The sequence below is a fragment of the Ischnura elegans genome, chromosome 3, assembly GCF_921293095.1.
Source record: "Ischnura elegans chromosome 3, ioIscEleg1.1, whole genome shotgun sequence".
Lineage (NCBI taxonomy): Eukaryota > Metazoa > Arthropoda > Insecta > Odonata > Coenagrionidae > Ischnura > Ischnura elegans.
Window position 1 is genome coordinate 3,468,171 of NC_060248.1, and position 21,242 is coordinate 3,489,412.

At 40.7% G+C, this 21,242-nt stretch overlaps 1 protein-coding gene across 1 annotated transcript in view; it reads right to left on the reverse strand.

Annotated features, from left to right (window-relative positions):
• LOC124156654 (dynein beta chain, ciliary) overlaps positions 1 to 21,242 on the reverse strand; it is a 315,587-nt gene that overhangs the window by 8,583 nt on the left and 285,762 nt on the right. The window contains exons 70-77 of the mRNA XM_046531313.1: positions 17,932 to 18,099; positions 12,586 to 12,718; positions 11,995 to 12,138; positions 11,656 to 11,793; positions 9,616 to 9,841; positions 6,594 to 6,769; positions 4,219 to 4,461; positions 1,036 to 1,218 (exon numbers count right to left, since the gene is read on the reverse strand). Of these exons, the coding sequence (XP_046387269.1) occupies positions 1,036 to 1,218; positions 4,219 to 4,461; positions 6,594 to 6,769; positions 9,616 to 9,841; positions 11,656 to 11,793; positions 11,995 to 12,138; positions 12,586 to 12,718; positions 17,932 to 18,099 (1,411 nt within the window). The remainder of the gene's footprint in view (positions 1 to 1,035; positions 1,219 to 4,218; positions 4,462 to 6,593; positions 6,770 to 9,615; positions 9,842 to 11,655; positions 11,794 to 11,994; positions 12,139 to 12,585; positions 12,719 to 17,931; positions 18,100 to 21,242) is intronic.

Sequence of the window (21,242 nt, forward strand, 5' to 3'; positions counted from 1 at the left end):
GAGTAGAGTAGAGTGTACTGTAGCCTAATTCCTTTTTATATGATCTTGTTTTTTCTCGGCGAATATTTCTTATAAATATTTCTCTGGTTTCTGGCCGAGTGAGAATTTTTTTTACCAAATTCCTTTTTGTTTACCAAATTATAGTCTAGCGCACCCCACTCTGCAGAGCTTTGACAAGAGTAATTTTCTTAAAAACTGGCATTGATTTTATAATCATATTTTACAGGTATCCTCAGAAAGCTTAAAAAAAATCACTAGAGGAGGTTATAGATCATTGCAGTCACAACCACAAGAAAAAATAGCGCTTACATAAGGGTGGGGCGTCTGGAACACTCCATATGACCATTGCTGGGTTACAAAGTATTTGTGGGAGGAAAAGTATATTTTCTAGATAATATGTTAGAAGGAAATTTGTTATCGCTGAAGAGCAGCAATGAAAACTGGCAAGAGCATTTCATGACATGTGATAGCATAACACGTGAACTAGAATTAACTGGTGTGTACTACGCAGGAAGACAGTGACATAAGGTGTGTCACCTGCAGCTAAAAATGCCACGAATAAAAACCCACGAGAGTGAATCACTACGACATGTTTTAATAATAATCGTTGTTAGGTAAACAATCAAAACAAATATCATGCAACACCTGGAATAAATAAGTACAAACACAAAGTAAAAACACTCAACATTTTGTACGTGCACCATTAGAAATGAAACCAAATACCTCAAAGACCAACAAACGGACGGGATACAAACTTTGACTGCATACTTCCCTGCAGTAAAACATGTTATGAAATATCTGATGCTTTTCTGTCAAATTACATATATGAATAAAATTCCTTTGGACTCGCAGCTGGGTGAGAAAATCCACCCGGTTCAACATTTTGAGGTCCGTTACATTCCCCACGGAATAAATCATCATTCCCAGATGATGAGGACCTTGAAACACTGAACCAGATGGAGTCTTGTTAGGACACAACTGGAAAGAACTTTTATCACGTCATATTGTTTGTGTGTGTGTCGCCATGGTGCCCACCTTGAGGCCAAGGTCAAGCTCCTTGAGTGACCTCTTGATCTCGCCCGTCAGATAGTTCATGCGCTCGCACTCTTGGAATGCGACAATGACGTAGGGCGTGCGCTCCTCCACCTTGCCCATAATCTCCGTCATGTTGAACTCCTCGGGCAGCTTCTCCATTATCTCGTCCAATATCTGCTTCACCTTCAAAATGAACATTGCCAGTCATACAGCCAACCACCTCAAATACACTTCTTTGGTACACCCTGCTACACTACACAGTTGATAAAAAAAATATACCCACCCAATATTCATTCATTGAAAAACATACACCACTGACATAATGATCCACGCAAGAAGAACAACATCAACAAGTTGATGATTTGAGGTGTTACCGTATAAGCGTGTGTAAGAGGCGCACCCCTATTTTGAGGAAGGAAGCTATAAAGAAAAAAAATTTTTTTTATCCTATCGTGCGGTGTTGCAGATGTATGCCTGGAATTTTGATAACTGCGGCAGTAATAGCGGCATAAGAGGGAGTGGAAAGAGTTCCGATCCTCTCTTCACATACGCCATCGCTCTACGTTGCTTGTCCTACTCACGAACTATTTTGTTTAAAAGCTCTCGCAGGAGTATTGCAATAGAATTGCAGCCGTGGAAATTTTTAAGGCAAAACACGACAAGCACATAGCATGAACCTTCCCAAGAGAATGGACCACAATCGGGGCAATCTCAGCACCTTAGGATAATAACCACGTCGTAGATTTAAGGCCCCTTGCACACACACCGATTTTGGACGGCCGGTAAAATATCGACCGTCCACATTCCAATAGTGAACAATGGGAGAGCATTGGAGCTTGCAGACGTACTGAACATGTGCCGGCACCGGCTAAATGCCGGTTAGCAGCCGGCCATTGTCACTGTGGATTGCCGTCGCCGGCTCAAAAACATAGCAACTTATCGTTTGACTGGTAAAAATCCGGGGTGTGTGCAAGCATCGCTTCGCCGGTAAAATATCGGCCAATATTTTACCAGCCGTCCAAAATCGGTGTGTGAGCAAGGGGCCGTTTTTTTTCTTTCCGGGACTCCACAGGAAAATAGATTATCAAGTTGCAGGGGATCAATGGAAACGCGTTTCATCTCTACCCCATCAACTGACCTTTTTCGGTCTACCAGGTTCAATTCTCCGAGTTTCTGGAGGTCAAATGCTACGTGAGTCACCTACTGAGCTTGAAAATATATCTTGATATCTGTCAACAATTGTATGACACGCACAAGGTTCTAAAAAGAATTAGACCTGACACAACGTATATCTGACAGCAATTAAGTTTTTTGAGCTCTAATTGATTGACACAAAGATTTATAGCTAAAACAAGGCTACTAATGTTCAACTTAGTCCTAACAGCACAATTTCGGAAGAAACAAGGGTAGCATAAGCGCATTCAAACAAGACGAGACGGACTGGAAACTTCAGGCAAAGCAAACTGCGTATATCACATTGCTGCACCTTCGCCTCTTCGCTTTAAAGGCAATGACGTCACATGCAAGATTGGACTTGTTCTTCCCTTGCTCCTTCGCTCATAGCCTCGTAGCTTGAAATATGGAGGGGAGGGAGTGCGCTCCTTCCCCTCGACCTCTCCTTCAGCGCTAGTCCAACAATGAACACACTCGTTCGAATTTTTTAAACCGCAGGTTTTGACACCAATATAATTTTCAGTTGCAAAAATCCTCATATTAGCGTCTGAAGATAATTTTTGAAAAATTCAGTGCTCAGCGTAATGGAAATTGCTCGGCAAGACAGATGTTGACTATTAACCAGGTATGTCCTTCAAAACTACGCGTTTCTATACTTTTGATAAGCGATTACTATATGCAGTATATATGCCGCGGGATGCCCACTCATGGCAGTAAATTTAGCACGCGCTCCGGAGCGAATCATCCCGCACGATCTTTTCAATGCTTACCTCTGGGGTACCTACGTGACGGCGCGATGCTTGCAAGAAATTCAAACAGGAGCATTTTAAAAATATGTCACTAAGGGAGAAACTCCCCTACCTGCCGCTTGATTTTGACCCAGTGTTTCAGATGACTGACTCACGCTGAAAACCAAGGCCACTCAGTTCCCCTTGAACTTGCGACCGGGTAGGGGAGGGGGGAAGATAAGAAGTTTGTGTAAGAGGCGCACCCCCATTTTTGGCTGCAATGTCTGGGAAAAAAGGTGCGCCTCTTACACGCGCTTATATGGTACTTTGTGGAATTTATTCATATTGAATGAAAATTAAACCATGTTTTTCCACATAAACTATTTACTAGATCACTACCATGGTTTCAAAGTCATCCTCTGGCGAGGAGTTCATTGATTGATCGTCTTAAATAGTACCTGCGCGTATAAATAAGAAGGAGTGGGGGGGAGAGGTTGGGAGGGAGGAGGGGGAGGGGTTGGGTCTTCCCATGGGGAGGTGGGTAGGGTCGGTGCACCCAAGCTGGCTGACTGACTGCAGTGATAGGAGAAAGGCAACGGAGGGAGAGGTAGGGGAGAGGGGGAAGAGTACGTACAATAGGACATTAACAGAGTACAGAATTTTCCATGTCATAGGTGGAGGTGGGGGTGGGTGACGGTTGGAGGAAAAGGAGAAGGGGAAACCACGGATGTGTGAGGGCGTGGGGTTGATGGAAGAGGGAGAGTTGAGGAGCGGGGAACGCAAAGTAGAACATTAACAATATGCAGTAGGTCATTAACAATATGCATCAATGATTTTATACAAATGGATGTACAAAATGAGATAATTGAATAGCTAAACACCAAGTAGGGAATGGGAGAGCTTAGTTTAGCCACGTCATGATGGCCTGATGACGACAATCATCAAACGATGAAAGGAAGAAAGGCAAAGCACACAATGAGTCTCAGAATGAGTTGAGACAAGTGGTGGAGGATCTAAAGCAGAAGGAATGTTATGAATGGGTGAATGAAGATGGACAATTGAGTGGAGAGGTTCTGGACGTGACTGAGGTATATTTTTGGATTTTCATTTTAAAAAAAAACTTGTCTATTGTTCTCAAGTGTTTTGAGAGACTACAAGACGTACAATCATTAATAATTCCATTCTGATATTTGAGCTGGAGAAATCACGAATCCGAGGCCAATTCTCGAATTTGGTGCATATGCATTGGAGCCACCTCTGATGAATGAGCACATACACATACCTTATCTTCCCTGGTGACGGTTTGACCTCCGGAGGCCCCGGCATCTCGTGGCTGCATCTCAAACACTGTTCGGAAGAGGTTGTCTGACGTCGTGGTGAGGAAGCCAATCTCCGCATTTGGATGCAGTCCGTAGAGGTAGGGCGACTCTGGCGGCATGGCCTCGTCAATGTACGTGTGGTAGCCAGCGTAGTCCGTGTTGGGAGGAGCAAGGAAACCCGGCGCCAACTGAAGCTCACCATCAACCTGCAACGGGCACCATTTCACAAACTCACCACCAGAGATACTCAGAAAGCATTCGCTTGCCATTTTCAATTTGTTTTCTCCACTGTGACACAGTTAGAGAGATGAAGACACCCCTGCTTCTCCATTTTCTGAACCATTCTAAAGCGATTCTCGGTGAAAAATCACCAAAGGCATTAACTCTTTCACTAAGACCAATGTCACAAAAAATACAAGAGTTCACTGATTGTGAGTAATTTCTCAGGTTCACTGAAAAGTCAGGAGAAAACTGAATCATCCAGTGAGCATAAGACTCATGGAGCTCACTGAAAAAATATACCACTGCAAACATGCAAATATTCATGATCCTGAGTTTATGTGGCCCCTGATAAGAAAGTCTCCATCAGCCCAAAATGCCCCCACCCATTTCCAAACCTCAACTTTGTGCAGATTCTCTGGAAATCGAAGGCAGTGCCGACTCTTTCCCATTCAACCCACTGCCTTCCCCTCCTTCCTTGAGTAATGACAACGCCACCTGTCTTCCATTTTTCACTGCCATCCAGTCATGTCTCCCCCCCTTTCCACTTCTCATATGTAATTGCCAAAATAAAGATTACTGATGAGGCTTACTGGTGGCTAATTTCCACTTTATGATGACTGAAATGCGATATGAATTCTCATGCAGAAATCTATCCATAGCACCTAAAATGAGTCTTCTCAGACTGCACCATATCAGTCATTACAGTGATGTACATTTCACTGCGGGTGAGGTAACATTTATTATACCAGCTGTAGTTGTGCGATGTGGAAGACAAGGGGAAAGCACTGCATGATTATCCCGAGGCCCAACGCCGCCTGAGAAATCTATCCTTAGCACCTGAATTCCTCAAACAATAAGAACATGCCAGCTCCCAACCCTGTAACACACTGACAAGGAGACATCGCCAAAGTGATGTTTGCGATCTGGATGCGGATGCTATTTTCTAAAACTATATAGGCAAGATAGAAAAAGTGTCACAGCTTTCTTCCACATAGGTCTGGGTTCGAGAGATATTCGCACGTAGAGATTTTGCACAGCATGACATCCTTTGAGTAAGCTCTCCCCTTCCACTATGGCCATGGCGGTATGGTCCAGGGCATTAGTCTCCTAAACAGAAGTTGGTATCCCGGGTTTGAGTCCCAGTGTCGGCAATATTTTTTCTCTCTTCTAATTTTTGAAATCACTGTTATTTTACATTTTACATTTGTTACATTTCATCCCCATTCGTTTTATTTAGTTACTTCGCGAAGTTTTAAATTTAATATCAATTTATGGATTTTAAATGAAACTCCGAATTTCGCCTTACCACGCGAATTAGAGGACGTATATGACGTCACGAGGGAAGGGTGTGGAAGAAAGGGTGGAGAGAAACCCAGCGTGGGAGTTAGCCTGCTCTCAACGAAAGGTGCCAAGGGGACAAACGGCTTAACGTCCCATCCGACGGACGGAGTGTTGCGCTTGAAATGTCCTCCACACAACACTCAAGCAGGGATCGGGCAGTCTCTGAAATTTCTCTGCCACTGCCGGGATTTGAACCCGAGCCCGCCGGGTGGGAAGCCAACACTCTAGCCACCACACCAACGCGATCCCCGGTTGGCTTGTCCCAGACAATACATCCAGAGAACATTCTGTGGTGCAGTGGACATTTTACAATGGAAACAGGCAAATTTCATGAATGTGAGACGACAAAATTACCCTTTTTCCACGTTTACCACTGTAACTGCGCTCCACATACGTAGTCGAATTGGCACTACACTCATTTGATCATCTATCGTGAGGAGTTAGCAAATGTGGCTCTGAAATGCAGAAAGGTGGCAGTTTTCTCGGCCAATTTGGATGTGAGCTCTTTTTCTAAATGCTTTCAGTCATTTTTTTCCTTTCCTATGCGAGGTTATACATTTATTGCTATGATTAATAATGCTGCAGTAAGCTTGGTTCAAAGTTCAATCCAAAGTTCACAAATACATATAACAAAGTTTGGTTACACCAAAGCGAACTTGTGTCCCCCTCCACTTTGTTACATACAGGCTTCACTACATTTATGCATTTATTCACATGGGAATATTTTCACTAATATGCACAATGATAAGGAGATCAAGTTAATTAAATATCTTACCAAATCGGGCTGCATCAACTCCTCCAGGTACGTAATACAAAGTCTTCGATCCCAATCATCCGTTATGTGACCCCCATACATGATTTCACCAAATAGGTAGCGAAGATCTTCCCACGGAACTTTCTGGTTTGCTTCCAGGTAGTTGTACAAGACATGTGCACTTATCGTGAGGTCACCTTAAGAGAAGGCACAAGGTAAATGAGTAAAAGAATATACTTATCAAAAAGAATGTTTCAGAACAATAACTTCTGGAAATTTTATGAATTTAAAGTATTTTAATAGGTAATAATCTCTAAACCCATTTGTAATGCTGGTGCAACACTTGAACATCTACTTTTGCATTGAATATTTCAATCCTGCCATGTGAATTTCACAATTACTTCGGAGGGCAAAAAAACCCAAAAACGAAAGGGAATGAAGCTGTGGAACTTGGGCTTCCCTAGTTTCCACCGTACAAACAAGGTCCCTCCATTTCCATGGCATTATACTTATTCCATACAAGCTAATGGCTCCCTGGCTCCATTAGTGGTCCTGGCAGGGATGGCAAGTGAAACGAAACAAAAACGTCTTACTTCAAAGCGGAGCAAAGCAAAAATAGGAGGCCTGCGTTCCGTTTCGTTCCCGCACAAAATTAAAATCACCAACGAGTTTAGTTTAGACGAAACTTAACTCCCGGGAACGAAACAAAATTTATCAAAACTCTGCTGCTCATAGTGGAGTTTCGATCCCAGAAGTTGAGCAGAGGGGGATGAGAGGGAAGAGTTTCAACCCAATACGTTTGACATAAGTGTAGAGAGGTTGAAACATTGAGCTTAAAAATCGACACATCTTCCTCATATTGCGCCTGAATACAGCGTTGTACATCCAGCCATGATTTCTTTGTAGTGTATTTACCATTTTGTATCAACAGGAGCATATCAATGGCTTGGTAGCTGTAATGTATTGTCTGCTAGACTAAGCATGTTATTATTATGTATTCCATTTGTTTTATCTTGGCGCCAATAAACGCATCGGGACGCTATGGCACTCACGCTGGAACCTGCATGTCGTGCAGTCATTTCAGTAGCCGAGGAGTGTTATTTATTAGCACAAGGAAAAAAAGCATTTGGTTATATTTTCCTCGAATAAATTTCAATGCTGATGGAACTGATGAAGAAGTTTTAATAATCCTACATTATTTTAGATTAGGAACCATTAGTGAGATCTAACTTGAACACGACCGTAGGTTGTTTGCAAAGGGAATTATGTTATTTGTATTGTAAACATGTCTTCAACCCAGCTCGACACAGGAAAAGAAGAATGTAGAAATGAAATGATGGCTTATGCCCCTTTCAACTTTTCTCTCTACGGGCAGTCCATTGTTAGCCCAATATTTATCCACTCGGCTACTTTCTCTTTTCAAAAGAGGAGGCCCAATGTCATTTGCGCAATTCACTGGAAGATTCTTTCGATAATCCATTCCAAGGTCAGTTTCCACGGAGGAACAGCGAAAGAACCGAGGAAGTGTTTCCCCTGACATGATCGTGAGTGAGAGCATTCTTTCCCTTTGGAACAACATTACATCGTAGTTTAGATAACCCGGAGCCCATTTACCGACATGCGGCTGGTTGATATCACTGTCGATTCAAAGATTAATATCTGGTGCTATTTTATGTCGAAAAAGAATGACAATCGGAGTTTTAACAAACTAGCACGGTCCACGACTCTAAATAAATCACTTATGTTGGAAAAAATATCACCGCATAATCATGGTAAAATAGACAAGTGCGGAAAAATATGAAAATCCAGCAGGAATCCCTTGGTGGTTGACTTCGACATCATAACCCTGACGAAACTGCCAAACTCCACAGGCACTGACAATTTTTCAGAAGAAATCCAGTTCTGTTGAAGATTAAACCTTTTCACTAGACGGAGTTCAGCTTATCATTATTCAAGGTCCAACCAAATTTTATTAAAAGGTGCCGAGAAACAAGGTGAGTCGGAGTCAAGGTGATCAGTGTGCCAGGTAAGGAACTTCTCCCGGCTCCAATCGACCTGCATGAGGCCACAGATATATGTGACAACAAATCTGGTGTCATCATCTAGTTGAATCACCATCGACTTGTACGCATCCTAGAAATAAGATTCTCCTTTTTTGGATGACCTTGATATCCAAAATGTGAGCACAGGAGGCTTTTTAAAGGCTAATGAATCCCTCGTTTCGCCGAGGCAACAGATAATGTTAAGTTGGCAAAATTCCAGAAAACCTCCCTTTCACTAGATATTCGGTAGTTTAGAATTCGGGATTAGCGATCTTCTGCTGTCCCTTTATTTCACTCATCTTTATTGATGCAATGGCGATTTTTCAAGTACCTACTTACACCTTTTCTTATTACATTAGAAATGCTATAGTCACCTACATGTCACTTTTACAGAAAAAATTTTAAAATCTCATCGAGACCACTGAAATATGCGTAAAAATGGAATCACTAATGTCCATAATTATATTCTGTGTGGAAATGCTTTTAAGTTGATGTATATTATAATTTTCTTGAAATATTTCATTAAACAAATGTTATCCTCTCATTACTTATTTTTATTACCCATTTTTTTTAGCTGATTCCTGAAAAGTATTATCCAACTGTCATTGGGCAGAGAACACTTAATCAATGAATTTTTTGCTGCATGCAGCACCATTTAGTTACTTAAAATAATATTTTTTTTATTCATAAAAAGCCATTCCAATCATTACAGACCCTAAAACCTGAAAAAAATGGCAGGTCCTCATTTAGTGTTTTTCCGCATTAAGCGTTTTAAATTTTGTCCCCCCTGAAAAACGTTAAATCAGGATTCTACTATTACACTATGTACTACTATACTACTATGTATTCATGACAACAGGTCGTGTTGAATTAAGGTTAAAACATATGTACATTTATTCCCAGCTTTGGAAATTGTGTCCTTGAATGATGAGGCATCTACTCAAAAAAGGATCACAAGTAGGTGATGTGCATGGAGGTGATTTGTAGAAGCGAGTGCTCACCGACATTGAAGGGGTAGAGCCTGTTCCAGCCTTGCGGGCCAAACTTGCGTCGCTCTGCCACTACAGCGTGGAAATAGCAGAGCGAGAAGAGGATGGCCTTGAACTCGGCCTCCTTCCCGCACATCTCCAGTGTCTCCTGGCTGAAGTTGTCCAGGGCCTTGTGCACATTGGCACTCATGCCCGTCGGCGGCTCGTTCGTTATCTTGATGGATGACTCCAGGATGCCCTGCAATCAATCACACACATGCAACATACCGTATTTCTCTGAATTTAGCCCCCACCCCCCCTGATTTTGAGGCTTCAGTTTCAAAAAAAAGTTTTAAAAATGTGTTCGAATACTGTCCCCCCCTTTACTTTTACGTTGGGCATTTTTGGATTAAAAGGGGGGGGACTATATTCAGGCATATACGGTAGGTACCTCTCGCTCTTGCCCTTGTTGCATTGCTATTCGCAACTTAAGAACAGTTGGGAAGCTTGTTATTCATTCATAATGTCTGAATTAATCTGGGAAGCTATAGGAGAAGCCACTCTCGTCTGAGCACAAGCCATCAGTAACAAGGGGATCATGATAAGCATCTCGTAGGTGTATTTTGCTTTTACTTCTCCCAGCAAGAGAATTATCGATCCTCATTGGTGAAACATTCCTTCCTTGGTTTCCCAGCCATGTTTTTCCTTTCCTTCTCTCCAGAGTGCAGAGATATCAACTAATAAGGCAATCCAATTTGAAAACCAGACTTGAATTGTACGAATATGAGTCCAGACTATCATATAATGGCGTAAAAGGGAACCAAGTACATGTGTGTCGTAATAATGCACCATGTTGCGGCGTGGACATACATAACTTAAATCAAAGGATGCTATCATGTGAAAAAATGGCAAAAGATTGCCGCATGTGTATAAAGATTAACACGCATAAAAATTACATTTTCAGCAAAAATCATGGAAATAATGGTTAATTGCAAGCTTCTGTAAAAGAAAAAGTAAAAAGGAATGGTGGAAAAAAGTGACTCGTATTAGCCTCGATCTTGGTACCTCCTCATGACAACCAAACATCATAGTCACTCGTCAGTAACAATATACTACATCCTGAGACCATTCCGAAGCAGATACATTTGACCTGATAATGTTAAAAATGTTTTTTTTTTGTTTTAAATATTTAAATATTGATCACATAACTCCATTTATTGGGGGTGATTTGAGAACAGTGCCTGATGGACCACATATGACACTATGCACAAAGTTTGAATGAATTCAGCGACATGGATTTTGTACACTCTCCTGGTGAGAGGCATTGCACATTGAACTAAGTTCAATCTGCTATCTATTAAGACACCTTAGGAACTCTGTTGATTTAAATATTCTTCTTACATTGTATTACGGTATCTTTTATTCTCGAATGTCATACAATATAATTTTTTGGGGCTCATCCCCTCATGCCTCCAAGGTGTTCACATTACAAAAACGTGCAATTAGAATCATTGCAAAAAAACCTTTTGATGCTCCCTCCAAGCCTATTTTTAAAGCACTTAACATTCTTCCACTCCCGTGTGTATATTTATTATCAATTTTAATTTTTGTACGTTATAATCTTGATTTGTTTATGCTCAATTGCGATGTTCACAAATATGAAACTAGGAATTGTAATAACCTTCATTATCATTCCATTAGGACTAACAGATCAAAGCTGGGCCCACGCGAGCTGGGCCTCAGAATTTATAATAAACTTCCTGCGCATTTGAAATCAATTCAGTCAATGGAGTCATTCAAAAGGAAGTTAAAATCTTTTCTTCATGAGAAGAATTATTATTCTGTTAACGAATACCTATTTGATTCCTCCAATTAAGCATTAATATCCTGTGAACATACAATTATTTATAATCTATTATATATATATATTTGCATTTTTTTCCTTTCATGACGTGTCTTATATCTTTTGCTGTAAGGTCTCTAGACAAAATAAATTATTATTATTATTATTATTATTATTATTGCGCACATATGACCAAGTAGGAAAGCAATGAAGCACCGCCAGTGGTGTACCTGCGGGATGATGTGAGCTGCAGGGGTGGCCGCCGGCTCGGCACTCATGAACACTCGATAGCTGGGGTGCGAGTGCTCACCGTAGTACTCGAGTCTCTTCTCCAGCGCTGGCAGCCACTTCTTCACCAAATGGATGTTCTGCCAAAAGTTCACGCTCACACACTCAGAATAAAACACTCATCGTGTAGAATTGGATTCACAGGTTAAGCATGGTACATATTGACATTACAATGGGCCAATGAGCAGGGTCCAAGGGAATGAATGGGAGGACACCTCACAAAGGACAACCATTCAATCTACTATTCAATGAATTGGACAATGAGCAATTCCCTCCCTCACCTGCAGAACGACCCAGTGTCCAGATTTGGCAGCAATGTCCATGGCTTCCTCGGCCACCGCCTCCTGCCCCTGCCCCAGCGACACATTGTGGAAGTTTTGCTTGTCTGACGTGAAGCCCAGGCACCTCCCCAGTGCCTCCACATCCTAACGGAAGAGAAGACAAATGACATGCGAGCAGCACACCTCACGTAACGTGCTCACTTTGGGATTATGCAATGATCCCATGTCCTCGAGGCTCCTTCTAGCATTGTGTTCACCCATCATGACATTGAGAGAGTGAATTCAGAGCAACATCAGTTTGAAATGGATCAAGCAGAAGACATAAATGCAACATAGAGGCAGTATTTTAAACATTACAAAGAGGGGCCTGCACCCGAACTTGATAAACCTTGAGAAGGGACCCCAATGAATATTTTTCTTCCATTTGTATATTTTAAAAATTTCAGAGCCACTTTGGTCCAAATACATAGATGATCTGTCCAATTGCCTTTGGCCCCCAATTTCAGGCCACATATTTCTCTCACACTTCCTCACAGACCAGTGGCAATTTGCAATGCAAGCTATGAAAAAGGCTCTCAACTCTACACTCACCTTAAGTGGATTAACTCCAGGTGATAGGATGAAGAAAATTGGTGTCGATGGACTGGTCTCCTCAAAAGACTTGGCAAACTCTAGCGTCTTGCCCTCCACATACTTGGGCCCCAGCTTCTCCTCAATGAACGACCTTTAGAGAGGCAATGCAATGCATATCAGAGGAAGTGATGATTAGCATCCTACGTCCACCTCAGATTGCATCGTAAAATTTGTCCTCAACTGTCATACCAAGAAGACAACAGAGACATGAGGGCAACAAGAAGGTGAGGGAATTACATAATCTTAGAGAGATTTCAAACAGGAGTTACAGACTTTTTAGAGCTTTCAAAACACTCATGCATCTGTCACATGCACATATGTTCAAACTGAGTCACTGGTAATAATTACATATTCGGTATTTGATGCAATGTTTTAGTGCACTATTTTCAAAAATATAATTACACCCATAAACTAGGAGTGAATTCGCACGGCAATCATTAATACTAGAGATGTGCGAATAGTATCCGCGAATACTCGAATACCTCGAATATTAGAAAGTATTCGATATTCGAGGTTTCGAATAGTTATGCGAAAAGTACCGCCTCGAATACCTCGAATACTTTGAATTTCGCGTCATACACTGTCGCACGCACGTCGTTGGTAGTTGACTCGGAAAAATGTAGAGAACTGTAGTCATTTAGTGCTCGCAGCGCCGTTTTACGCAAGTTGACGAATTACATCAAATTCGTGGATTTTAGCGGTGAAAAGAGTTCGACGAGGGGAACCGAAAATGGTCGGGTGAAAAAAATCCGAATATCCCCGATTCCCCCCATCAGGAGAACCTCAGTGCCGTGGGATAGCAACCTTAGGGCATTTCCCACGATCCGCTATCCCCCTCCAGTCAGCACTCGCCTCACTCACTCTGACGCTTTCCTCTTCTCCGAAATCAAACAAAAGGTCCCAGCTCGCGCAAGGATCGCATTACGAAGACCCCTGCTTCGAAAAAAGTATCGAGTTACGAGAACAATAAAAACGTGTTTCACGCCCTCCCCCCTTTTCTCACCCACTGACCTTTTTCTGGCTACCTGCTTCGAAGTTCCCCATTTCTGGAGGTCAACTGCTGTGTGAGTACCGTGGGATACTTACATTAGCGCATTTCCCAAGATCCGGTATCCCTCTCCATTCAGCACTAGCCCCCCCCCTCTGAGGCTTTCCTCTTCTTCGAAATAAAAAAAAGGTCACAGCTCGCGCATGGATCATATTACGAAGACCTTAGCTTCGAAAAAATACCAAGTTACACGAGACAAATAGAAACGTGTTTCCGGCCCTCCCTTTTCTCCCCCACTGACCTTTTTTTTCCTACCAGCTTCGAAGTTCCCCATTTCTGTGGAGGTCAACCGCTGCATGAGTCATCTATTAGCACAAAAGGTGTCTAAGAATGACTTTCGTCAATTGATGTTACACCTTTATTGAATTGAAATATTAGTAATGTGCGCGTAATTTCAAAAAGAATAAGACCAAACACGACGTATTTCTGAGTTTATTTAAGCATTTTACGCAAATAAATAAATGTCAAAATACGACGGAGACTTAGCATTCTGGCGAAACTCGATATGAGCAGCAGAGCTTCTCGGAAGTTGATGCGGTATTTTTTTCCGAAAGCATATATCAAGTTACAATTATTGAGTGGTGCTATAAATCTTTATTGTTACAGTCCCAGACAAAGGGATATTTTTACAGAATATTTGGTTTCTCCCTGATAGCAATTCCAATTCATCTTCTTATCTCGTGAGAACTCCCAAAGATGGACTGAAAATAATTGAAGAAAATCCGGTGGAAAAGAGCTTGTATTTTGCAAAATGCCTCAGATTGTCAGCTAGCACTTGGCAGCAGAAGTGGGGGTAAAGCGATGTTAGTTGAATTAATGATATGCCCAATTGTTTCCATAAAATTAAAATATTCATTAATCAGCTAAATTCCTGTTTGAATCCTTTAAAGGAAATCAAAATTACTCCCCAAAATCTTGTGTTGCCTGATGCATAGGCAACCGAGTCAAACATTCCAGCATTCATCATTTAGTATTCGAGGTATTCGAATATTCGAGCAATGATTTAATATTCGAATTCGATATTCGAATTCGAGAAATCTGCTATTCGACCCATCTCTAATTAATACCAATAAAACACCCTTTCCTTGAAATTACACCTACAATGCATCCACTCTTCATTGATACTAAGAGTCCCCAGTCCTGGGCGCAGCCAAAAATTAAGGCTAGGGGGGGTTTTAGGCGCAACTAATACTTTGGGGTGTTGGGGTATTGCATACCCGCCAGGGTAAGTGGGAGTTGTGGGGGCCCTCCTCCAGAAAATTTTTAAGACTAATGGTTCCAAATGGCGAGTTTTATGGCTTTCTTAGGGATATTTGATTAATCCTAAGACTTTATTATAAGTAATACTAATCCATTAAGTAAAATGGATTAAATTTAAAAATTTCTCTGAGCTCTGGGGGTTTTAGTTTATCCCCCAAAATCCCCCCCTCGCTGTGCCACTACCCAATATGGAATTACAATAATTATAGAATATACATATAATACATACAATTACAAGAATATACAATGTGACTTTAATTGCCTACCTTGTTATCATAATAGCTAAGGCATAATTAATTGAAAGATGATGATGTTGAGCATAAAAGAATACATTGTGCGCCATCTTTTGCCGCTGTCTACGCAATGAAATTTCACCACCTAGATATAAGTAGAATTTTGTTTGCATAGCCAGTATCATTTTGCGACAAGCAGATTTGTGGTCGTACTTTGACCTAGAGCCATTTCGAAATTGAAATGGCCCTTTGGCTCAGTCAATTGTGTCAACGTCTAGAAATGAATTTATGCTTTGTGTTGACAACGACAGATGACTTGAATGTATGCATTTACTGAGTGATAATGATGACGATTCTGTGCAAAGAGAAGACAGCTCACCCAGAGGGAAGAGAAAGCATGATCAGACTCAGATGAAAGTGCGATAATCGTTCCTTAGGAGAGAACACCAATCATTGAACACAGAGACAGTTTTGATGAACTTAGGCTGCTATTCTGGATGGAATAGCATTATGCTATTCTCCGATATTGCAACCGATGTTGCTATAATATAGCGTATTGCAACGCCTATGCTATTTGGTATTCAGAACGGTTGCAATTCGTGTTTTTACTACACCGGAAGACGTAATTCTCAGAATAGCATAGGCCCGTAGCAATTCACTATTCTGAACGGCGAATTGCAACCGGTAGGCTTGCTATAATATTACGCGGTCTTCGAGGCCGAGCTATTCGGTATTGCAACCCTGAAAACGTGCGCCTTGCGATGTCGAATTGTTTTTCTGAGGTTAAAGTAACATAATCAAGTATTGAAAAATGGAATAATAGCCAAAAATAAAATGATATCTGCTTTATTTTAATTAAACAATAGTAGCATAAGTGATGAATATTTAACTAGTTAAGTGAATTGGTTAGAAATTAACATTTGAGCTTAATATATGAAGCACAAGCTTGCTTCATCGACAGTACGAAAATAATAGCAATTAATGCAAAGAATTACTATGAATAGCCCAAATTTTCCGTGTTTTATTCATATTTACAACTCATAATTTTATTTCATCACTTGACTTGCTACTAAAAATATCCTCAATGTAGGCTATGAGGTCGATTCTTGAAAATTTTCAAGCTTGTGTTAACACACTAACTCGCCAAATATTATAATAGTTATAGCTTTCAATGAAAACCATATACATATTACCATAATAATACGATATACTTTGATCAGCCATTCATTTCCTCAATTGGACAGTATAAACAAATACATGCAACGAGTCGAAATTATTTTCCCCACTATTCGCTACCTTCTACAATTAAAACTTAAAATTTACTAAATTATAACAACGGGCAGTCGACTTGAATTACTTGCTTGAAAACAAAGGATTTCTCCGAACACCAATAAAGTTTCCGAACAAATATGATTCACCACAAACGTTTAATGGAATATTCATGTACATCATAAACGCAATATATATCATGAGGAATTCAATACAAATTGTTTCCTCTATAGCCAAGCAAGTTATTCACACAATTAATTTTCAGTATATCGGCACAGTTCAGGGTCTATAAAAAATTTCAGTGAGCACATTAAAATCAGCTGATACGAAAACAATGATGACTGACACAACAGCACTTTCCACACGATTCACTATTGCTAGATTCACTTTCTCACAGCTGTTACATCCATCCTCAAATTCACCATCACCTCCCTCTGCTTTTTCCAAATATGCAGCTGAAATATCGATACTATTCCATCGTAATACATGAAAGCACAGCTGTGACGTTGCCACCTCCTTCAGTTCCTAAACAGAGATTGAATACTGAAATTAGGGAGTCATATAATATAAAGTTATTATTAAAAACGAAAGCTTCTAGTCCATACAGTAAAGCTATATCGTCACGATCAAAGCAATAAAAGTTGGTACATATTTATTTTGACATGCAACGAACAGACAGACTTCGAAGCCAAAGACAATTACGAAGAAAATCAAACATATTTAGCTTTCAATGATTATTTTGCATAACATATATCTCACGATAAAGGACCGATCGGATATAGGTAAATGATTCAACATTTATGCCCGATAAATCATCATTATAACAGTAAAATTATGACCTAACCCACCTGTCTGAAGCCATTGTGATATTATCAAAACAACAACAATCAGCTGATTTCCTAAACGAGATTTTCAAAGCGTATTATATAAATCCACGGTTTAATATAATTTTTAAATGCAAATGAAGCAATTATTTGTAATTGCAAGTCAATATTCCATGAAATACATAAAAATATATAAAATATCTTCTCCCTCATTGGTTGCGCAAACTGTTTAGAAAGTTTTTCATACGGGAAGGGGCGGAGCTTCCAAATAGCTCGCGCAAGAAATAGCATGATGCTATTCCGAACAAAATTATTACTACACGTCATTCAGAATACGGGGTCGTTGCAATAATGACCCGCAGAATAGCATATGCTATTTTTTGCAACGCTTATCCAGAATAGCAGCCTTAAAGTGGAAGCACTGACCACTCTCCAGAATTCATTGAAGCTCAGTTGCAGAACCTCAGTTCACAACTCTCACAATATTACAACTTCATCCATATATATAATCACCTATCAATCTCAAAATGTGACACAGAAGACAAAGTTATGAGCACGGGCATGTCTCAGCAAAAGACGAGAATTTTCAGTTTAAACATGCCACATTAGCCATCCTGAAATGAAGACGAAATTGTAAATCGAATGCCCAGACTATGAATAAAGCACTCACGCCATTGCGTAGGTCATGCGGTCAGGGCGCAGGGCACGCATCATGCACAGCCGCTGCAACGCAGACTTGTTCTTCCATTCTTGTGGGAACTTCTCTTTCTCTGGACACTCCGACTCCACCAACTTCTTCCATCGCTTCCATGAGCTCTCAATGTCACGATCCAGGTTCCTAAGTGATCATTGGAATGAGAGAGAATGGAGAGAGGTACTTCAACTTCAAGGAGATAGCTCAACATGCAACTGAGGATGAAGAACATAATTTGAGTAACAAGACATAAGTACGTAGCCAGCCAAATGAATACATGAATTGTCAGGCAGACAAATATCTCAAAGGGGAAGCAAACACTCAAAACAGGTGCTGAGTGCCCACGCATCTATACCCATTCACCTCCTCTGACCTGAGGTGGGTACTTCATGGTACATTTATTGGTTAAATTTATCTAACATCATCATCATAATCATTAGACTCAGCATTAGAGCATAACTCTCTCACGCCCCTCTACCACCACATGCAGATCTCCATAGTTTGAGATCAAATAAAATTTACACCCGTGAGCTAAACCCTACAACGAAGACACATTACGAGTCAGAGAGAGAGAGAGAGCGACAAGAGGAACCCGATGGTGGATCGACTCACCAGACTCTGGTGGGCCAGAACGGGAGCAGTGGGTGGCCTGAGGGATTTACCAGGTTAATGATAGGGAACAGCAGCACAAATATTCAGAAAGCATGGATAATCAAAACTATCACTTAAATTTCTTTAGAGCCCATAATTTACGTAAATCACAGATGCATAATTATTTGTGCACATGGTCTGGTTCTTATGAGTTGCCTTCTGGATTTGAAGAGAGCTTTCTTCACCTAACCTCAACCTTTTCAGCAGCAAGAAAGTGATTCACCTGTTCCCACCGTTAGCGTGTTCCCACTGCTCCATACAAAAATCGTGCATCCACGGCTGTGTGACACGGATTCAGAAAAGCAGTTTGCGCTTATGCTTCAAAACCACTGCACGACGTCGGAAACTACACCGTCAGGCACCATGCCACGCAACAGTGTCTCGCACAAGTTGCCTGGGATGCGACGGCGCCAGGACGTGCATATCAGTGATCACCGAGCGCGATCGCACTCCTCAATGCTTGGAACACAGAGCTCCCGTGAAGGCAACTGGCTCGCCATGACATCATTGCGCATCAGTGGTTGTGGGAAAAACCAGGGCTTGTGGCAAACTGTCTCCACAGGCAAGTGACTGGTGCAATCTATGCTCCCACTGCCAAACACTCTCCCTTCCTCTCCACCTTAACCTTGACCGGTCACGTACATGTACATGCCAGAATGCAAAAAAAATCTCTCTCCCCTTGGGAAGTATTTGACCAAATGCTAGGCCACGGCTATCATTGAGCATTTCCAACATGATAACTACAGTAGATCCTCGTTATTACGAAGTTAGTGGGACCAAAAAACCGGAGGTTCATAATAACGAAGTTCGTTTGAATGTTTCTTTCAGGAATCGTCAGAAAAAACAGTGTTTAATAAACGCGATTAAATTACACAGAAAAAAAAATATATATATATATAAGAAAGTCGAAAATCGTGTTAGTTAGAACACTTATAACTCGAGAACGGCTGCACCGATTTAAATGAGATTTGGTTCTTTGGATTCGTCTCAGGCGGGGTTAACATATAGGCCATTAAAAAAAGGATAATTTCACACAAAAAATTCATCTCTTTTCTATGGGCATGCTTTTAGGAGTTATAGTAACACAACAATTGATAAGTCGGTCAAAACTGCAAATTAAATAATTTGTTTTGTTTTTACCACTTTAATAACTGAATTTAGTAACAATATAACATTTTAATTACTAAATATATTCAAAATATTAATTAAATTGAAATTTCATTTAAAAAATTTAATTCGAGCTGATTGTAAGCCCAGCCGTGGCCCAGCTCGAGTTGACACTTCACTACCGTGTTACTAATCTCCAAGCAATTGTTGACAAACGGTAATGTCCTTGTTCCTGTCGAGGAATCGAGTAGTTTTAACTCATTTCGTAACGAGGTAAATTCAAATAGTTCGTACTCTGCATGGATTCGAATCTTTTAAATGTGTAACAAACGAAGACGAAATCACCAACTATCTATCTGAATATTTTAAGTCCTTGGACGTACCTGGCTTACCAAGGCATGATTTACAGAAAAATGTAGTTTCTGTGCTCATGATCTTTCGAAGCCTAAACCAACCATAACTATCCAACGGAACGTGTTTGATCATTAAAAAAATTGGTGATGAATGGATTCACGCAACTTTACTCAGAGGAAAATTCAAAGGTTAGGAAGTCCTCATTCCGTAGATTGCATGATCTCAACTCATATGCCCTTTTGAGCTTAAACGTATTCAATTTACAATTCGTGTTGCATTCGTGATAACGATTAAAAAATCGCATGGTCATTCTTTCAGTTTTTGTGTTGTTTGTGCTCATGTGCTAATGAAAACCCATGATTTTCTCATGGTCAATTTAGCGTGCTATGTTCACGAGTCGATAAACCATCCTCTGTATTTCTTCCTTCGCTTCAAGTGCGTAGCTAGGATAGGGGGTTTTGGGCGCAGCTAATACCACGGGTCTGTAGGGTATAGAAAACTCGCTAAGGTAAGCGGGAAGTGTGGGGGCACTTCCCCCAGACATTTTTTAAGATAAATGGTTCAAAATAGTGGGTTTTGTGGCTGTGTGAATAGTTAAATATGTTTTGTTTGTTAGTCATCCGTCCCCCAAATATTAATAACAAAATCTTTCATAAAAAATTCTCTAAGCTCTTGGGGGATGGGGGGGTTTATCCCCCAAAACCTCCCCTCACTGCGTCACTGCTTTGCTTCGCTATATTTATTTAGCTTCATCCGCTTCATCTTGCGCCTGATAACAAAACAAAAACTGTTGTTTCTCAGAAGGTGCTTGACGCAAGACATTAAACCCTGCTTTATTAAACCACAATGCCCAAAATTTCTTAAGCTAAAACGTAAGAAAATTTGTTGAAAAAAATCCGCGTAAACGTGCTCCGATTCACCCTATGTAGATTCAATAAAGAAAATGTCTTTCTGACAAGCAATTTTGGTACTCATTTACGTAGTTTTATTGAATTTGTATCCTTATTTTATTATAATAGATTAAACATGATTAAAAACGATACAGCTGCTCTTGATTTATAAATGGTGTAAGTAAACTGTAAGTCCATTGATTGTTAGGCGGTACGAAGTTTATTTCACTTGGGCTCTGCGTGCCCCGAAACGCATGTTCCTGTCTCTTTCCTGCTATCGTGTGA